This window comes from Leucoraja erinacea, chromosome 4 (assembly GCF_028641065.1).
Source record: "Leucoraja erinacea ecotype New England chromosome 4, Leri_hhj_1, whole genome shotgun sequence".
Classification (NCBI taxonomy): Eukaryota; Metazoa; Chordata; class Chondrichthyes; order Rajiformes; family Rajidae; genus Leucoraja; species Leucoraja erinaceus.
In genome coordinates, this window is record NC_073380.1 from 51,882,721 (window position 1) to 51,899,509 (window position 16,789).

The window sequence follows — 16,789 nt, forward strand, 5'->3', positions numbered from 1 at the left end:
AACATCTATCAATCTCTCATTTAAAATTTTCTGTCCTTTGTCTTTTTCTGCAAAGTGTATGACCACAGAATCATAGAGCTACGCACCCTTGGCCATGCTGCCCATACTGGCATACTGGACTAGTCCTATTTGACCCATAGCCATCTAAACCCTTCCTACCCATGTATCTGTCTAAATGTCTCTTTAAAGTCGTAATTGCATCTAACTTCTGTAGCTTCCTCTTGCAGCTGATTCCAGGTATGGACTACACTATGAGTGAAAAAAGTCACCCATGTGGTCCTTCTTAAATCTCTCCCCTCTCAACTTCACATAGAAATATGTGCAGGGGTAGGCCATTCGGCCCTTGCGCCAGCACCGCCATTCAATATGATCATGGCTGATCATCCAAACAGTACCCCGTTCCTGCTTTTTTTCACCCATATCCCTTGCTTTTGTTAGCACGAAGAGCTAAATCTATCTCTCTATTAAAAACATCCAGTGAATTGGCCTCCACTGCCTTCTGTGGCAGAAAAGCCTATGCTCTCTAGTTTTAGAATCCTATACCCTGGGGGAAAAAGGCTGTGAACATTTACTTTATCCATGCACTCTCATGATCCTGTGTTCCATAGAAAATACCTATCATAGATTTGTACAACGTGGAAATGGGCCCTTTGTCTCAACTTGCCCATGCTGACCAAGATGCCTCATCTTAACTTGTCCCATTTGCCCACATTTGATCCCACTGAACCTTTGCTATCCATGTACCTATCCAAGTGTCTTTTAAATGTTATTGTACCTGTCTCAACTACCTCCTCTCAACTACCTCTTCTGGCAGCTCGCTGCCTCTCAGATTCCTGTTAAATATTTTCATACTCGCATTAAAGGGTTCTTGATTACCCTACCCTGGGTAAAAGACTGTGCAGTTCTCGAATTTTGAACATTAACCACAACTTCACACATTCATTTAATCTGTATGATTCCACTTGGCCCTAAACCCCACTGTTAAAGATCACTTAGGTTTGTGTCTTAAGTAAATCTGGAAATGAGTCACATCAATGACTTGGATGAGGGGATCAAATGTAAGTTGTGAATCGGTGTGTCCCCAGCGCCAGTCACTGTAGTACCGCACTTTCAGTAATCAATTTTGATTTGCTTAGTCCTATTAGTATATGCTAAATGTCCTTTTACCACTTCTCTGGTAACAGATTCTAGCATTTCCCTGACTACTAGTGTCGGGTTTCATTGATCTATAGTTCCTGGCTCATAGTTCCTGGTTGTTACTTCCTTCTGTCCTAGAATCTGTAGAATTTGGGAAGAAAACCACCAATACATTCATTATCGTTATAGCCGAGTGCTTCAAAATAACCTGTTTGTTCTCCAGTTTTCCGTTCGTCAACCAATTCCCAATTCACACCCATACATTATCCCCTAGGATCCAGTCATCATGCCCTGGGGGTTTCGAGGGTAATCCCGGTAATCACCTTCAAAGTTACTTAAATTCCTGCTAATGCCAAATTATCTATTATTCAAAAATCTTTTCCTAACAGCAATTTTCTAATAAAAAAAACTTTGGTTATGGCTCAGAACAGCACATATAGAACAGCACATATAGGTGTATATCACTTTTGACCTTTGGTATTTAGTAACGACAAACCACTTGCTGCTTGGAAGAGGAGCGACTTTCCTGTACACGGTTTAAGTTGTCTATTAAGGTGCAGACCCTAGTGCAGTTGCTTGATCCAAACCAACTCATTCATGTATAGGGAGATAGGCACATGAACAAGCAGAGAACAGAGGCATACCAACAACATGGGATGAGCTTAAATTGAAATCACGGTTATTGCACACATGTTGGCTGAAGGGCCTGCTCCTGTGCTGTTTTACCTTCACTTTGACTGAATTTGAGGCAGTGCGTTTAGTCTCCCTGGGCTACTACTCTAGCCGAAGATGAGCTGTGGCGAGTCAATCTCCTCGGCTTCTGGGGGTCTGTGTTCCATCGTGTAGCGGTCTTGTCTGAGTCTGGTACTGGCCAGGTCTCCCCGGACCAAGTGCTCCTGGACTGGTAAAACGAGGACCATGAGTTTCCATTGGGACATTGAACCTAACTAGAAACTGCAGCATTAGCACAGTGGGTTGAAAGAAGCTATAAAAATATCTAAACTTTGGTTTCTGAAGCTTTAGATCGCGGGTGCTTTCTATTGTGAGCTAGTTGATATATTAATCAGAGTATAGTCAGCAACTTGTGTATTAACATATCGTGCAACCACTGATCCAGTGAACTTGGATGGATCTTAAATTTTTCTCATAAGCAGGGGAGCACCAAATGCTCTTTGAAGTAAATACTTCCCTGTTAAATCCACGTGGGCAAGGGAGTATTTGACTGCTTAAAAAGAATCAGTTCCTCGTGGTAACTGGCTTAGCTCTGCGTTAGAGATTGGTGTGGCCTGTGATGCTGGCTCCCCCCGCTGCCCACCCATCTTCCATTCCATGCAATGCCAATGACAGGTAGTCCATCTTGTGTGGTGTGGATCAAAGTGTAATGCTGGTCAAAGTGTGAGCTTTCCCTCTGCTTAGTCTGTTTTTTTTTTTTCTCCCCACAGTGCGGGAACCCCATGTGATCTCTGGCTCCTCATTTCAGTGACTGTTTGAGACCAGGCTCCATGAAGTTGTTGGCACTGGGGATCGAGACAGCCATGGCTGTAGGTAGCTCTTTCTCCACTGAATCAGAAAGTTGAGGCTTCCAGTCCCAGTCCCCAATCAGCTGTTTATAAATGGGATCCGTGCTTGCCTGATTCCATGAGATGAAAGAGTAGTTGGTTAGTGGTCCTTTGAACTACACTATTCACTTGGATCATGGCAGATCTACCTTGACCTGGCTCGGTCTTGCTCTGTACCCATTCCTTAGGTTTGTGGACATTAATGGAATTCTATAAATATTGGATAACGTCTCTCTTGAATAACGCTCCACGATCCTCATGGTTCTGTGCAGTGAGTGGCGTTGAGCAGTGCATTAAAGAGTTCCAAAGATTTACAAACCCTGGGTGAAGAAATGTATTTTCATCCGTCCTAAAAGTCTAAATGAGGGTTAAGTTAATACCTAGAGTTGCTTTATAAGAAGCCTTAAGTTAGCGGTGGTGCAGTGGTAAAGCTGCTGCCCTGCAGCACCAGAGACCCGAGTACTTACCGTGACCGCGTGGGTTTTATCCGAGATCTTCAGTTTCCTCTCACGCTCCAAAGACGTACAGGATTGGAGGCTTATTGGCTTGTTATAAGTGTAAATTGTCCCAAGTGTGTGTAAGACCGTGTTAATGTGTGGCGTTCGCTGGTCGATGCGGACTCGGTGGGCTAAAGAGCCTGTTTCCGCCCTGTATCTCTAAACTAAACTAAGTCAATGCCTGAAGTTGTTTCTTCGAAACTGTTCTGGTGCATTTAGGGCCACCTAAGAGCTAGATAGGTCTCTTAAAGATAGCAGAGGCAGGGGATATGGGGAGAAGGCAGGAACGGGGTACTGATTGGGGATGATCAGCCATGATTACATTGAATGGTGGTGCTGGCTCAAAGGGCTGAATGGCCTACTCCTGCACCTATTGTCTATTGACCATCTCTTCATCCTAGGAATTGATAGAGATGGTTAGCAGAGAAAGTCTAACCTTGCCCAACATCCACGTTGTGGTTCTTTGAATCCTCCCCCCCCCACCCCGGACACTCCTTCCCCCAGAAAAATTGCACTACTACTACTACTGTATGTACGTATATATGTTTATTGCTCATTATTCTACGTTTGCTCTTCTGGGGAGATGCTAACTGCATTTCGTTGTCTCTGTACTGTACACTGCACAATGACAATAAAGATTGAATCTGAATCTGATGCTACAAGATTCACAATAGTTTGTGAAATAATTGTATTGGCCACGAAGCTCTGTGAAGCTTGCTTGTCTATGTGGAGTGAGTCACTGCAGAGCAACTGGCTCCACTTTTTTCATATTTCCATTCTTGGGACGTCGAGACCAATTGAAGAGGCTTCAACCCTTTATGGTGCTAAAGATCAGGTGGGAATTGAACCTATAGCTCAGTGATTAGCTGATTTGAGCGGATGTCCTGTCACCTGCTGCAACTGGCCCTTGATGCCCTAGAAACGGGCCCGGAGCTTGTGATGGATAAAAGTCTGGTCGCAGCTTGCAGTTCAGGAGAGGCAACAACTATGGCTGTCCTTGTCACCAGACATGTACATTAAACATTTCTGGTCAGGCAGCATCAGTGGAGGGAAATGACAGACGGTGTTGTAGACCCTTCAGACAAAGGTTCACAGATGCTGCCTGATCCGCCGAGTTACACCAGCACTTTGTGCTCATAATCCATCATCTGCTGACCTGTGTCTCTAAACTTTACATCTGCATTTAGACTGGTTGAGACCTTGTCATGTGATAATGTTGAGTGAACTTGTGCCTCGTGTAATCCTGACTTTAGTTATTGACCATTTTATGCCCTCTTCCTGTAGCTCTTGCCTTGTGATGGGATGATCCGAAAACATTCGCACGTCAAAATTGGGCGATACCATCAGGTAACTTTCACTCACCACCTTTCTCGTATGTTCTCTACTTCCCTGGAACAAGATGGGCAATGAATGTAACCGTTATGTGTAAAGGAATGAGCAACCCCATTTTGGGGTGATTTCTGGCCTGATATGTGCCATATCTCTTAAGAACAATCAATTTAAATGTTGACAATTGACGTGGGATCTACTGCTGTTTGTGGAAGTATTTCTTAACTTTGTTGCGAGATCTTGCATATAACTGTGCCGTGGGTCTTGAATTTCTCTCGATCCACTGTTAGATCATGTTACTCCTTGAGGATTACTGCGAATCCAGTCCTAATTATTGCATAATTTGACCTTTCCCTGTCCTTCAGGCACTTGCATCCTGGCCTCGTCCTCATTCCTGCACTCTTTCCATCTAAAAACTATCCTTCCTATAGTAGGGTGACAAAACCTGAACACAATACTCCAAATTTTCTTGCTTAATTCTGTAAACTATGTCTAATAATGTCCCTTCTTTGGGGTGGTTTCCGACAGCTTTCAAAGTTCTCTTGAATGCACTGAAATATTTAGTTTTTTTACCCTTTGCAATCCCAATTAATATTAATCGTGTAAATTGTTCTATAAACATTGAGGGGATAGAAACATTAGGTTTGTCACCAGGATATGAATTGGGAGGAGACCACAGCCCTTCAAGCTAGTGCTGGTATTCAAAATGACCATTGCTGATCAATCTGGGCTCCATTTTAATTAATTCTATGACAAACAGAAATCTATTTATCTCAGTTCAATAGTTTCTTAATTGTCGCGTGTACCAGGTACAGTGAAATTCATTTTGGTCTCTTGGGTATTGGTAGAAAACAAGTTCATAAGTGATAGGAGCAGGATTGGGCCATTCCGCCCATTCAGTCATGGCTGATCTATTTTTCACTCCCAACCCCACTCTCCTGCCTTCTCCCCATAACCTAATACCCGTACTACTTAAGAATATATCAATTTCTGCCTTAAAAATATCTATTGAAGGTCTCCACAGTCTTCAGTGGCAATGAATTCCACAGATTCACCATCCTCGGACTAAATAAATTCCTCCTCATCTCCTTTCTAAAGGTATACCTTTTTATTCTGAGGCTATGGCCTCTGGTCCTAGACTCTCCCACTAGTGGAAACATCCCCTCCACATCTACTCAATCCAGGCATATCACTATTTGGTAAGTTTCAATGAGGTCCCCCCTCATCCCGGAATATATTGAAGAAGCACCCCTAGAGCCAGTCTGGTAAATCTCTTGCTTTCACTCCATGGCAGGTAGATCATTTTATTAGGTGAGACCAAAATGTGCTTTCTGCTCCACATGCAGTTGCACCGCGACCCAATGCAATTGCAGTAAGCAGTTTTATAGCTGCTCTCAAATCCTATTGTTTTGGAAGGCCAACATAACACTTGCCTCCCTACCTTTTTGCTGCACCTGTATATTAATTTTTAGTGCCTTGTGCAAGGGCACCTGGATTACTTTGAACATGGAAAAGTATGGCACAGGGACAGGCTGTGCTGAACATGATGCCAAGTTAAACTAATCTCTGCACATGATCTGTCCCTTCATATCCATGTGCATTTCTAAAAGCCACATAAATGCCACTATCGTATCTACTTCCACACCTCTTCAGCGTGTTCCAGATACCTGCCACTATTTAAAAAACAAACTTGCCCACACATCTCCTTGAAACCTTCCCCTCTGATCTTTAAGCTCTGTCCTCTAGTTATTGACATTTTAACTCTGTGGGAGAAGGTTCTGACTGTCTACCCTATCTATCTATGCCCCTCACTATTTTATGTACTTCTGTTGGGTCACTCTTTAACCTCCAACACTCAAGAGAAAACATTCCAAGTCTGTCCAACCTCTCTTTATAGCTAGCCTTCTAATCCAGGCATCATTCTAGTAAGCCTTTTCTGCACCCTCTCCAAAGCATCTACATCCTCCCTGTTATGGGGCAACCAGAAATGCACACAATACTCCAAATGCGGCCTAACTAGTTTGAACATTAAATACAGGGAAACAGGGTCATTAAATGTCCCTGTTTTACGCACTTCCTCATACATGCCTTCTGATCTGTTCTCACCCATGCACTGATTTTATCCACATCCTGTTGAAGCCTCTTTACATACACTCCCATCAATGCAATCCAGCCATGTTAGTCATCAAGAAGTCCCAGGCAATTAGTCATCGATGCTCCCCTTCCTTGGAGAAGTGCTCAAGTCTTTTCAGTTCCTGGAATAATAAACGCAGATCAGGAATCATCTTGTGAGTTTTGATTTGTCAAGTCATTCATGCAGGAAGGTTTGGAATCCTGGCCAGGATTCAGGGGGTGACTGAATTGTGAAATTGTTATGAAACTTTTAACCTATTGAGTAACAGATAATTGTACACGTTATGTTTCCAATTTTAACCAATTCCATCGTAACACCCATTAACTAAACAACCATGAATGTTAAATGCCACTCCTGAAATTGTAACTTACAATGTGTTAACCCAGGTGTGTCTGACGATAGATTCTTGGGACATGAAGAATCATCTTTGTGAAATGACTCGCTGGTGGTTGTTGTATTGGTTACTGGAGATCACATCATCCATTGATCAAATGGGCGGGAGACAGTGGGGGGAAAAAGCTGCTTTCCACACGGGGTTTTGTATTTCCTCCTACTGCTGGAGGTCCACAGTGAGGGCTTCATCTGACAAGTGGCAACAACTTCCATTTGCAATCCTCTGGGCTTGTGCTTGACATAAGCTGGCAGTGTGTGGTATGGGCACTGAAATATGGCAGATGTTCTGTGTCCACACTCACCGGCAGGGCTGGTGTGTCTCTTGACCTCAACCGTGCTTGGACCAATCAAAGCACAAGGGGGGGGGGGGGGGGGGGGGGTGTGATCAGGTGGACCGGCCAACAGCAGTGGTATTATCAGTGACCCTGAACATCAAGTTGGGGCTGTATTTGGTCACATAATCATATAATTGGAAGGGTCTAGATTATCTGGACAATTGGCACAGATGTGGACCATTACCAGTCTTTCAGAGCACTTTGTCATGGTTTTCTTGGGCTGGAATGATGAGAACAGACTGAAGCCAGAGAGTGCAGCTGACGATGAAGACAGACCAGTTGATTGACATATTGCATAAGAGCCCATCCTTGGCCAGCTGCTTTGTTGAGAGTTTCCTTGTGAAAGCACATTTCACCTTCCCCCGAGACATATGGGACCAAGCTAGTGGGGAGGAGACGAGCTGCTCGCTGAGGGTGGGGTACAAGGACTGTTGAGAACTAGGCATCACAACCAAAGTGTAGGTGAGACCATTTTGACTGGGCTGGAAAGTGTCTCCAATAATGGAGAACAGATTGTGGACTCTGAAACAAAATCAGAAGTGCTGGAAGAACTGCCACTCAAACAGCAGCTGTGCACAGGGAAGCTTGGTTCTGCTGAAAGGTCTTCCACCTGAAACATAAACTAGTTTCTGCTTCAGTTGACTCTTTGAGAATTAACGACAGCGGGCTCAGATCCTGTGGAAATCTCCACTGCAGCCTACTATAGAACATGCATTCCTGAATATACTGAAAAGGCATTGATTTATAAGTGTAGAGTGTGTCATGGGGTCAGGAAGAGAGGGAGTATAGTACTGAGATAGCGTCATGGTTGCATTGATTTGTAGAGCAGGCTTGATCAATGTTTTGATTTGAGGAGGTTTAGAGTCAGTCATATAGTACAGAAACAGCCCTTCGACCCTACTTGTCAATTCCAGCCAAGATGCGCAATCTATGCTGGTCCCACCTGCCCATGATTGACCCATACCTCTCTAACCCTTCCCTATCAATGCACATGTTTCTCTTTGAAATGTTGATCTAACAGTGTCTCTCCATCTCCTAGCACTTGCAAGATCAGTTGGACCTGGACCTCTCCCCACTGGATTACATGATGAAGTGTTACCCGGAAATCAAAGAGAAGGAGGAGATGCGGAAAATCATTGGGCGCTATGGGTTGTCGGGAAAACAGCAGGTACTTGCTCCTGGAGAACGACTGGGCCCTTGTGTTGGTTGGTTTAGACAGCTCTCTGGTTTCCTTGTGCTATGGTGTCTTTCATTAGATTCTCACTTCCCTTTGAATTCTGTATATTTCCAAAGAACACCAAGTGCAGACCACAAACATTAACTTGCCTTTGCCTTCTGGACACCGTGACTGCAGCTGATACCAGCACCTTGCCTCGAATTTGTTTAGGTTGATACTGCAGTTTGCTGATGAGGACATTACCACTAGACCAGATTAAATTAAAAGTGGAGCTGAAAGGAGTTTCCATTCAGTTTGGCTGAATCTGAAACCTGTTTTCCCTCTCCCCACTTGCCACAGTGCCAGGCCATGATACTGGGTCATTTCTTCCCTCCAGCCATCTCTCGGTAAGAGGGCTCGGGGATGGATGAGATGGGGCAGATCCTGGGGATAAGAGTTGACATCTGCACTTCTGAAGAGTTGAGGTAGTGGGATAGGATTGAGACTCCCGGGGTCTGTCTTTCAGAGGGGGAGTGGAGAGCAACACAGTACGCAGGTTAGTTAGTATCTTAAGACATTAAGGGGCGCAGGGAAGCTGAGGTCTGTATCTGGGAGGTGACAGTACTGGAGTGCTGCAGTCAACATTATGAGCAAAGGTATCAGACCCATGTTGTCTCCCTCCCTTGAAATTACCAGGCTGGTGCACACAGAGAGGTTTTCATGATGCCTCTGCTCCATCGTGCTGACCTCTGAAGGCCTAAATCAAGCTGCCTCTTGCCGCCTTCTCCATCTTGTCCACATGTGGCTGTTTCAGAGAATTTGATAGGTGTGAACCTCAAGATCTCAGTTCATCATCAGTCTTTGGTGCCCTACCATTTACTGAAATGTCCAACCCTTGACTTCCCAATATACATAATCTTGGCAGCCTTTATCCTCTTGTTCATCTACTGACGCACATGTCTATAGCAGATGACATCTCCCTGGCCCTACACTCATCCCTGGACTATGGGCAATAGGGACATCTATGTCAGAGTCCAATTTATTGACTTTTGCTCCACCTTCAATGCCATAATCCCATCCTAACTCCTGGACCTTGGGAGTCAGCGCTCCCCTCTGCCACTGGATTTAACTTTATGACCCACAGACCTCAATCAGCAAGCATAGGTAACAAAACCAGCCTCCAAGGCTGCGTTCCCAGCTCCTTACCATACTTCCTAGACACACATGATTCTGCTCTACCTCCATCTACAAGTTTACAGATAGCACACCCTTGTGAACTGGATCTCAAATAGCGACGAGACGAATATAGGAGATAGAAAGCTTAGTAATGTGCTGTCAAGACAGCAACCTCTCAATGTCAGCAAGACAAAGGAGCTGACCATTAACTTTAGGAAACAAGATGGAGTACTAGCCCAAGCTGCGATACCTTGATCATTGTGTTAATTTAAAACTGGAATAGTTTTGTTTTGTTTATTATCGTCATGTGAACTGAGTGCATACTATCCAGTCAGTGGAAAGACTATATGTGATTACATTCAAGCACAGGTGACGGTACAGGATAAAGGGCATAATGTTTAGTGCAAGATAAAGCCATCAGCAATTAAAGTCAGATTAAAGAGAGTTCGAAGATCTACAATGAGGTAGATAGTTGGTCAGGAATTCTCTCTCTCTCTCTCCCTCTCTCTCTCCCTGGAATTGATAGATTCCTGGCAGTTAAGGGAATGGAGGGATATAGGGTCAGCATGATAGTGCAGGAAAATGATGCTGAGGTAGAAGATGTGCCCTGGAGTTGATGGGTGATGGAGCGGGCTCAAGGCCTGCTCCAGTTCCTGTTCCTTGTCTGAGCTTGCGTCCTGCCACCACAATTTATGAGCAAACTCCTGACTTTTTTTGTTTTGCAGGTGAGTCCGATTCGCAACCTGTCGGATGGCCAGAAGTGTCGGGTGTGCTTCGCCTGGCTGGCTTGGCAGTGTCCTCACATGCTGTTTCTTGACGAGCCCACAAACCATCTGGATATCGAGACGATCGATGCCCTAGCCGATGCCATCAATGAGTTTGAGGGTGGCATGATGTTGGTCAGCCACGACTTTCGGCTCATCCAGCAGGTCAGTCAGCACACTGCTTCTCTCACTTTCCATCCTGGTTGTTTGTTTAGTGAGTGGGGTTGCCAGTCAGTATTTCATGTAGGGGTGCCTGTGAATGGCCAGAGCTCGTTAACCTAGCGAGAGCAACACTGTTCACTTCAGTCTTGCTGATCGCTTCCTGCAGCATTGTTAATCCCTTGTTTACTGTACTCCCCACTTCCTATAGCCCATAAGCTATCTTTAGGTTAGAGATACAGCATAGAAACAGCCCCTTCGGCCCATCAAGATGAAGCCGGCCATCAACCACCCGTTCACAGAATTACTCCAGCTTTTAGTGTGTATCTTCTGGGTAAACCTGCATCTGCAGTTCTTTCCTAGACGTTCACACTATTTCTTGGTTTTCCCACTTTCTCAATTACTCCTTACACAGAGAGGCAATTTACAAATTCACATGTCTTTGGGATGTAGGAGGAAACCGGAACACCCGGAGGAAACCCACGCAGTCACAGGGAGAACATGCAAACCCCGGACTGACAGTACCCAAGGTCAGGATCAAACCCTGGACCTGGCACCATGAGGCAGCAGATTTACCTCTGCGCCACCCTTTTAAATGTTCAGTTAGATTTTCCATGATGGCAGATTACCCCATCATAGCATATCCTTCATTTGAAAAATCACCTTGCTGTCTCCCTTCTGTGAATTTTAAAAATACAAAATGCATGTGCAATCTAAAATCCTCACATGTACACATTATCATCAAGATTATGGCAAGCCACAAGTGCACTGTGGTACACCAGGGCATAATAGACAAGTGCTGAGTGCAAGACTATAACAGCAACCAGTCCCAAATGACCACTATAACTACTCATGAGTCATTGCAAAAAGATAATACATTTTTTAAAAATATTTTATTCTAACTAAGACAATATAAAACAAAAACACATGAAACTCGGAAATATAGATTCTAGGACCAAAATAAGACCATTCAGCCCATCAAGTCTACTCCGTCATTCAATCATGGCTGATCTTTCTTTCCCTCTCAACCCTGCCTTTGCTCCATATACCCTGACACCCTAACTAATCAAGAATCTTGTCAATCTCCGCCTTAAAAATATCAACTGTCTGCCTCCTCAGCTGTCTGGCAATTAATTCTGTAGATTTACCACCCTCTGACTAAAGAAATTCCTTCTCCTCTCCTTTCTAAAGCTATCCTTTTATTCTGAGGCTATCGCCTCTGATCCGAGGTTATGCGCAGGTAGATGTGATGGTCCTGGCATCATGTTCGGCATATATATTGTGGGTCGAGGGGGCTGTTCTTGTACTGTTCTATAAGGATTTACTTGAAAATATTGAAAATTGTCTGGATGCTACAAGAACACAATGCTAGTTCAGCTAATTACCACCACATCAGTCTATACTTCCCTGTTAGGCAGAGGATGTGTTGACAGGGCTGTCGGGCAAAGCATTACATAACCTGCTCTGTCTAGTTATGATATATATGATCACTGACTGTGGAGCACTACCCCACGAACCAAAGAACAGGATTACAGTAATTACAGTGCAGGAGGTTGTTTGGCACATTGAGTCTGAACAAATCAATTGGGCATCTTCCTCCACCACCTACAAAACCTCTGTACAAATATCCAATTTCCTTCTGAAATCTTGTCTGACCTTCATAAACACAGAGTTCTGACTCATCACAGTTCACATTTTGAAAAAAATACTCCCTCTCATCCCATTGCTCCTACCAAATACCTAAATTCTGTCACCAGTGCTCATGTGTTGAGCCAATGTATTTGTTTTGCTAGATTTATTACTGTTGCCTGCACTGAGGGACAGTGCAATGCTTTGTTTTGTATGCTATCTATTCAGAGCCTTAATTTTGTACATTTCTATCTAATCCCCCCTCAAGGAGAGTAAGCCTGCCTAACTTTGTAGCTAAAATCCTTCATCCCTGGAGGCATTCTGGCAAATCGCTTCTGTACCCGCTCAAAGGCTTCACTTCCTTCCTGTGTGACCAGAACAGGGTGGAACTCTCGTGTGGCAAAGTTCAGAATAACTTTGCTGTTTTTGTAATTAACACTAATGAAACCCAAGAAGCTGCATCCTTTTCTAATTATTCTCGGTGCCCCTGGCATGTATACACTTCAACGCTCAAGTCGTCTGCCTATGCGATCTCGGTGTACCAACACGTGAGGACTCTACTCCAGAGGGTGTGGTGTTAGAGCTTTAGTAAAATTGAAGAAACAAGGGCACTGCAGATGTTCATTAATCAACAAAAATACAAAGTGCAGGAGTAACTGAGTGAGCCTGAGAAGGTAGTCAATGCTGGAGTAACTCAGCGGGACAGTGGAGAGAAGGAATGGTTGACGTTTCGGATCAAAATCGTGGGTAGGTGACATTCCGGGTTGAGACCCTTCAGAATCAATTCTGAAGGTTCCCTTCTCGAAGCGTCACCTATCCAAATTCTCCAGAGATGCTGCCTGACCCGTTGAGATACTCCAGCACTTTATGTCTTTTTTGGTAAAACTAAGGTCACGTGAATCGAGCAAGAACGCCAATGGCTGGATCGTATCTTGTGCACAGGAACATATTGTTGTTGAGGCCAGTCATCTCCCATTGAGATGTATGCAACTTCTGTTTGCTTTGCCAGTCCCCCTTGGCCTGCGGTGGAGGGATATGGATCACGTGCAGGCAGAGGAGATTAGTTTAATTTGCCATTGGGTTTGGCATGCATGTTGTGGGCCGAAGGGCCTGTTCCTGTGCCGTACAGTTCTAGATTCTACGAGAAGGAGCAGAGAGAAGCCACAGTGAGCTGAGAAGAATGATAGAGCATTTTGGGTAGCAATTTCCAATGGGGGTTAAATTCTACTCGAATGCTGGTCTATTATCTGACACTGACTTTGGTTTTTGTTCAGGTTGCCCAGGAGATCTGGGTGTGTGAGAAGCAGACGATCAGGAAGTGGCAGGGTGGCATCCTGTCCTACAAGGAGCATCTGAAGACCAAGATGTTGGGAGACAACTCTCAGAGCAGTCGGAAGACTCCCAGTGCCTGACGTATCGACTGCGCTTGGCTTCAACATTAAGAAAAGTTCAATATAAAGTTACAGATCATCCTTTGAGCCCAGAGGACTTGACAGCAGTGTGGGTGTGGCTGAGCTAAAGCATGCTAGACAATTAAAATCAAACGCAGAAATCGTTGTTCATCGGGTTACTGATCCTTGAAGCTGTAGTTGTCATCTGGTTAGGGTTGGGTGGGGGAGGGCCGCAGAACATTTTGTTTTTGTCTCCGGTGGAGAGTTGGCTGCTACAGTCCGTTCTCATGCTAGGCACTCTCTGTCCTCGCCCTTTATCTCGCTGCAAGGCCACCTCCACCCTTGCAAAATCAATCTTCTTCCTGGAGTTTGGGGCCATACTTTAGGAAGTGTCCTGTCGTTGTCTTTCCCCCACCAAACTGCCCGCAGTTTTTTTTTTTGGGGGGTGAGGTGGTTTGTTCAATTCCTAAACCATTCCCCTAAATCAAGCGGGTGGGCCAATTGGTCTGCAGAAAGACACCTCTGGGAGGTAGGGTAGGGAGGGGAACACTGAACATCTGGCCCCAGCGTCCTGCTGATTTCCAAGAAGAGCAGGATTCCTTTGCAGTGATAATCCCTAACCACAGTCTTCTGCACATTGACCTGTGCCTGCTTTGCTGATCTTGCTGCTGTCAAGGTTGGTTGTAGGATATTACACATTGCTGAAAGGAGTGGCTGCGTCCTGGTTTAGTTCGTGCAATAGGTTTAGATTCACACCCACTTTTTTTTGCAGCTTCCCGCAAAGTAAATTAATACCTGGTTACGAACTAAGCATCCAAAGATTATGGCTGTAGCCATTTCCAATTAAAATCTATATTGTTGTTTTGCCCATTTTTGTAAGAATGCTTTAACATGTTGCACTGGCACAGTACCTCGCCCTGCAGCCCAAGTCTCGGTCTCCTGGGAAGAAGTTTTAAGGGAGAGCCTCAAGTATTATTTATTTGTGGGTTGTGCACTGTAGCCCTGGCCTGCAAGGCCAATACTGAGTGGTCTGGTTTCTATATAACCCTTCGATAGTCTACTTTATAACCCTTATAAATCTTCCCTACAGATCTATTTAAAATTATTTCATTTGTCTTTAGCACGGTGCAATCTCTGCACTGTGTAGGTATAAATCTGGTGCAAGTTACGAAGATTTGATCAATGTAGAAGGTTTGTAAAGTTATAGGATTCCTGGAAATGGGCAGGGAGAGTTTGAGGAGAGTCTGAGGGTATTAACTTTGTGATGGTCCCTGTCCGTCTGATCATTTGACCAGTTCTTGCTTCTGCTGTGTCTGTACACTGCTGTCGGGTATAATCTTGTGGTCCCATCAGTGGCTTCTCCTGTTCCCAGTGTTGCAGCTGTTTGCTGTGCTCCCTATGCCATCACTACCCAGTGATGTTCCAGGCTGAGGAATGCATAGGTTTAGCACTCAATGAGAATTAGCACTCAATGATTTTTCAAAAAGGCTTCCAAGTATATATCCCTGGTATGCCCGAGAGCAACATTGGAACCAAGGGGGCTTGCTCGTGAGGAACACAAAGCAGTACTGAATTTATACCTGTCATTTCCATGTTTTGATGTTTCGCACCCTGTAGCTTCCTTTCCTATCCATTCCCTAATGAGGAACAATCTGATCCAATTTAAAGTTTGATAAAGGCATGTTCTTCATGATATACTAGACGTGGATTTGGTTCAAATATACCATTGTCCTGTTCTTAGAGTTTCCTATGCTGTTTAAGGCCTGAAACCTTTCCTCACCTGATTATATTTTGGTGAAGGGATGGACTGGAGACATCTCATATCTGGTGTTCTGTACCTATTAATTCTTCTTCCCTCCATCGCTCTTTCCCTCCTCCTCCTTTCCGTCTCCCCCCTCCGCCCAAATAAAAATAAAAAGACACAAACCTTTGGCATAGGACCCTTGCACTCAAGATTTGACTCCGCCCAGAGGGAATGGAACAGCCATTCTGTTTGAATCTGCATCTTGCCACCCACACCACTGACCTACCAGTACTGTACTTGTGTTAATGACAAGTCTGTCCCCCTCCAGTATTACACCCCAAACACTGCACGGTTTGATGCTCTCTCCAGCTAACGTCGGTTTCCTGATGGTCACTTCTCATGTGAAGTGAACATCGGTATTGTCAGCATTCCTTGTGGACCCTGCGATATCTCTGCAGTAACAATTCCAGTATCTTGTTTTTAAAATGTATTGAATATCTGAAAACATGAAGTAAAAAGCATTTGGTTATCTGGAGACAGCGATTGCAGATTGTCCAGTTCCAACATTGTATTTTGGGGGAAATAAAGTTTACTGGAGAATGTTTGCAATTCTATTTATCTCTCTGTGCAACTTTTTTCGAAATGCGCACGAGGAGCTGAGAGATTGTCCTCGGGTTGAAGTACCAAATCCAATCTCAACTAATTGTAGATACCTGGTTCAAATATGACTTTGTGAAGAGTTTCCAGCACTTTTCATGCCACTGCATTAGCCTCTAATTCTGCATTACAATTGTCTCCTTGGAGGCCACAATCTTGCGGCTGGGTCAGTTTCTAGATGTTGGGGTCCAAAGCAGCTTATCTGTGAATGACAGAAACTGATTCCATGAAGAATTTCACAAGGGGTTTTTGAGACGAGAAGTTGGACCTGCCTTTACCTATTTTAGGCTTATCTGAAATTCAATGTATCAATGTTTGGTGCTGTGGATCAGAGCCAGATAATCCATCTCCAGCATACAGCACAGAAACTTGTCCATGTTGCCCAACTTACCCCATCTCAAGGCATTCTTCTCCTGAGAATGCAGATTAGAATAGACATGGGACAAGTACAGCAACTGTGTTGAGGCAATCGTAGCTGTAATAGGAGACATAACCACAAAGTGGAGGTGAGTTTGACCAAACCACAAACGTCAACAAAGGATCCGAGATTGCAAGTGCAGATCTAGACAAACTGGTGTGTTCTTCAGATTCTGAAAGAGATGGGATCGGGAAGGCAAGGCACTGACATGGGTGGAGAGCAATAGAAGGAAGCTTAGGGTTAGCACTCGAGGACTAGGATCATTGAGCACAGACCTTGGGCAAGACGGCTGTGAGAATAGTTCAAGTGAA

The 16,789-nt window shown here is 44.4% G+C and overlaps 1 protein-coding gene across 1 annotated transcript in view; it reads left to right on the plus strand.

The window, feature by feature from the left end:
• LOC129696380 (ATP-binding cassette sub-family F member 2-like) overlaps window positions 1-16,017 on the plus strand; it is a 56,392-nt gene extending 40,375 nt beyond the window's left edge. Inside the window, exons 12-15 of the mRNA XM_055634238.1 lie at window positions 4,478-4,540; window positions 8,424-8,552; window positions 10,442-10,645; window positions 13,543-16,017. Of these exons, the coding sequence (XP_055490213.1) occupies window positions 4,478-4,540; window positions 8,424-8,552; window positions 10,442-10,645; window positions 13,543-13,680 (534 nt within the window). The 3' untranslated portion in view covers window positions 13,681-16,017. The remainder of the gene's footprint in view (window positions 1-4,477; window positions 4,541-8,423; window positions 8,553-10,441; window positions 10,646-13,542) is intronic.
• Window positions 16,018-16,789: the final 772 nt, after the last annotated feature.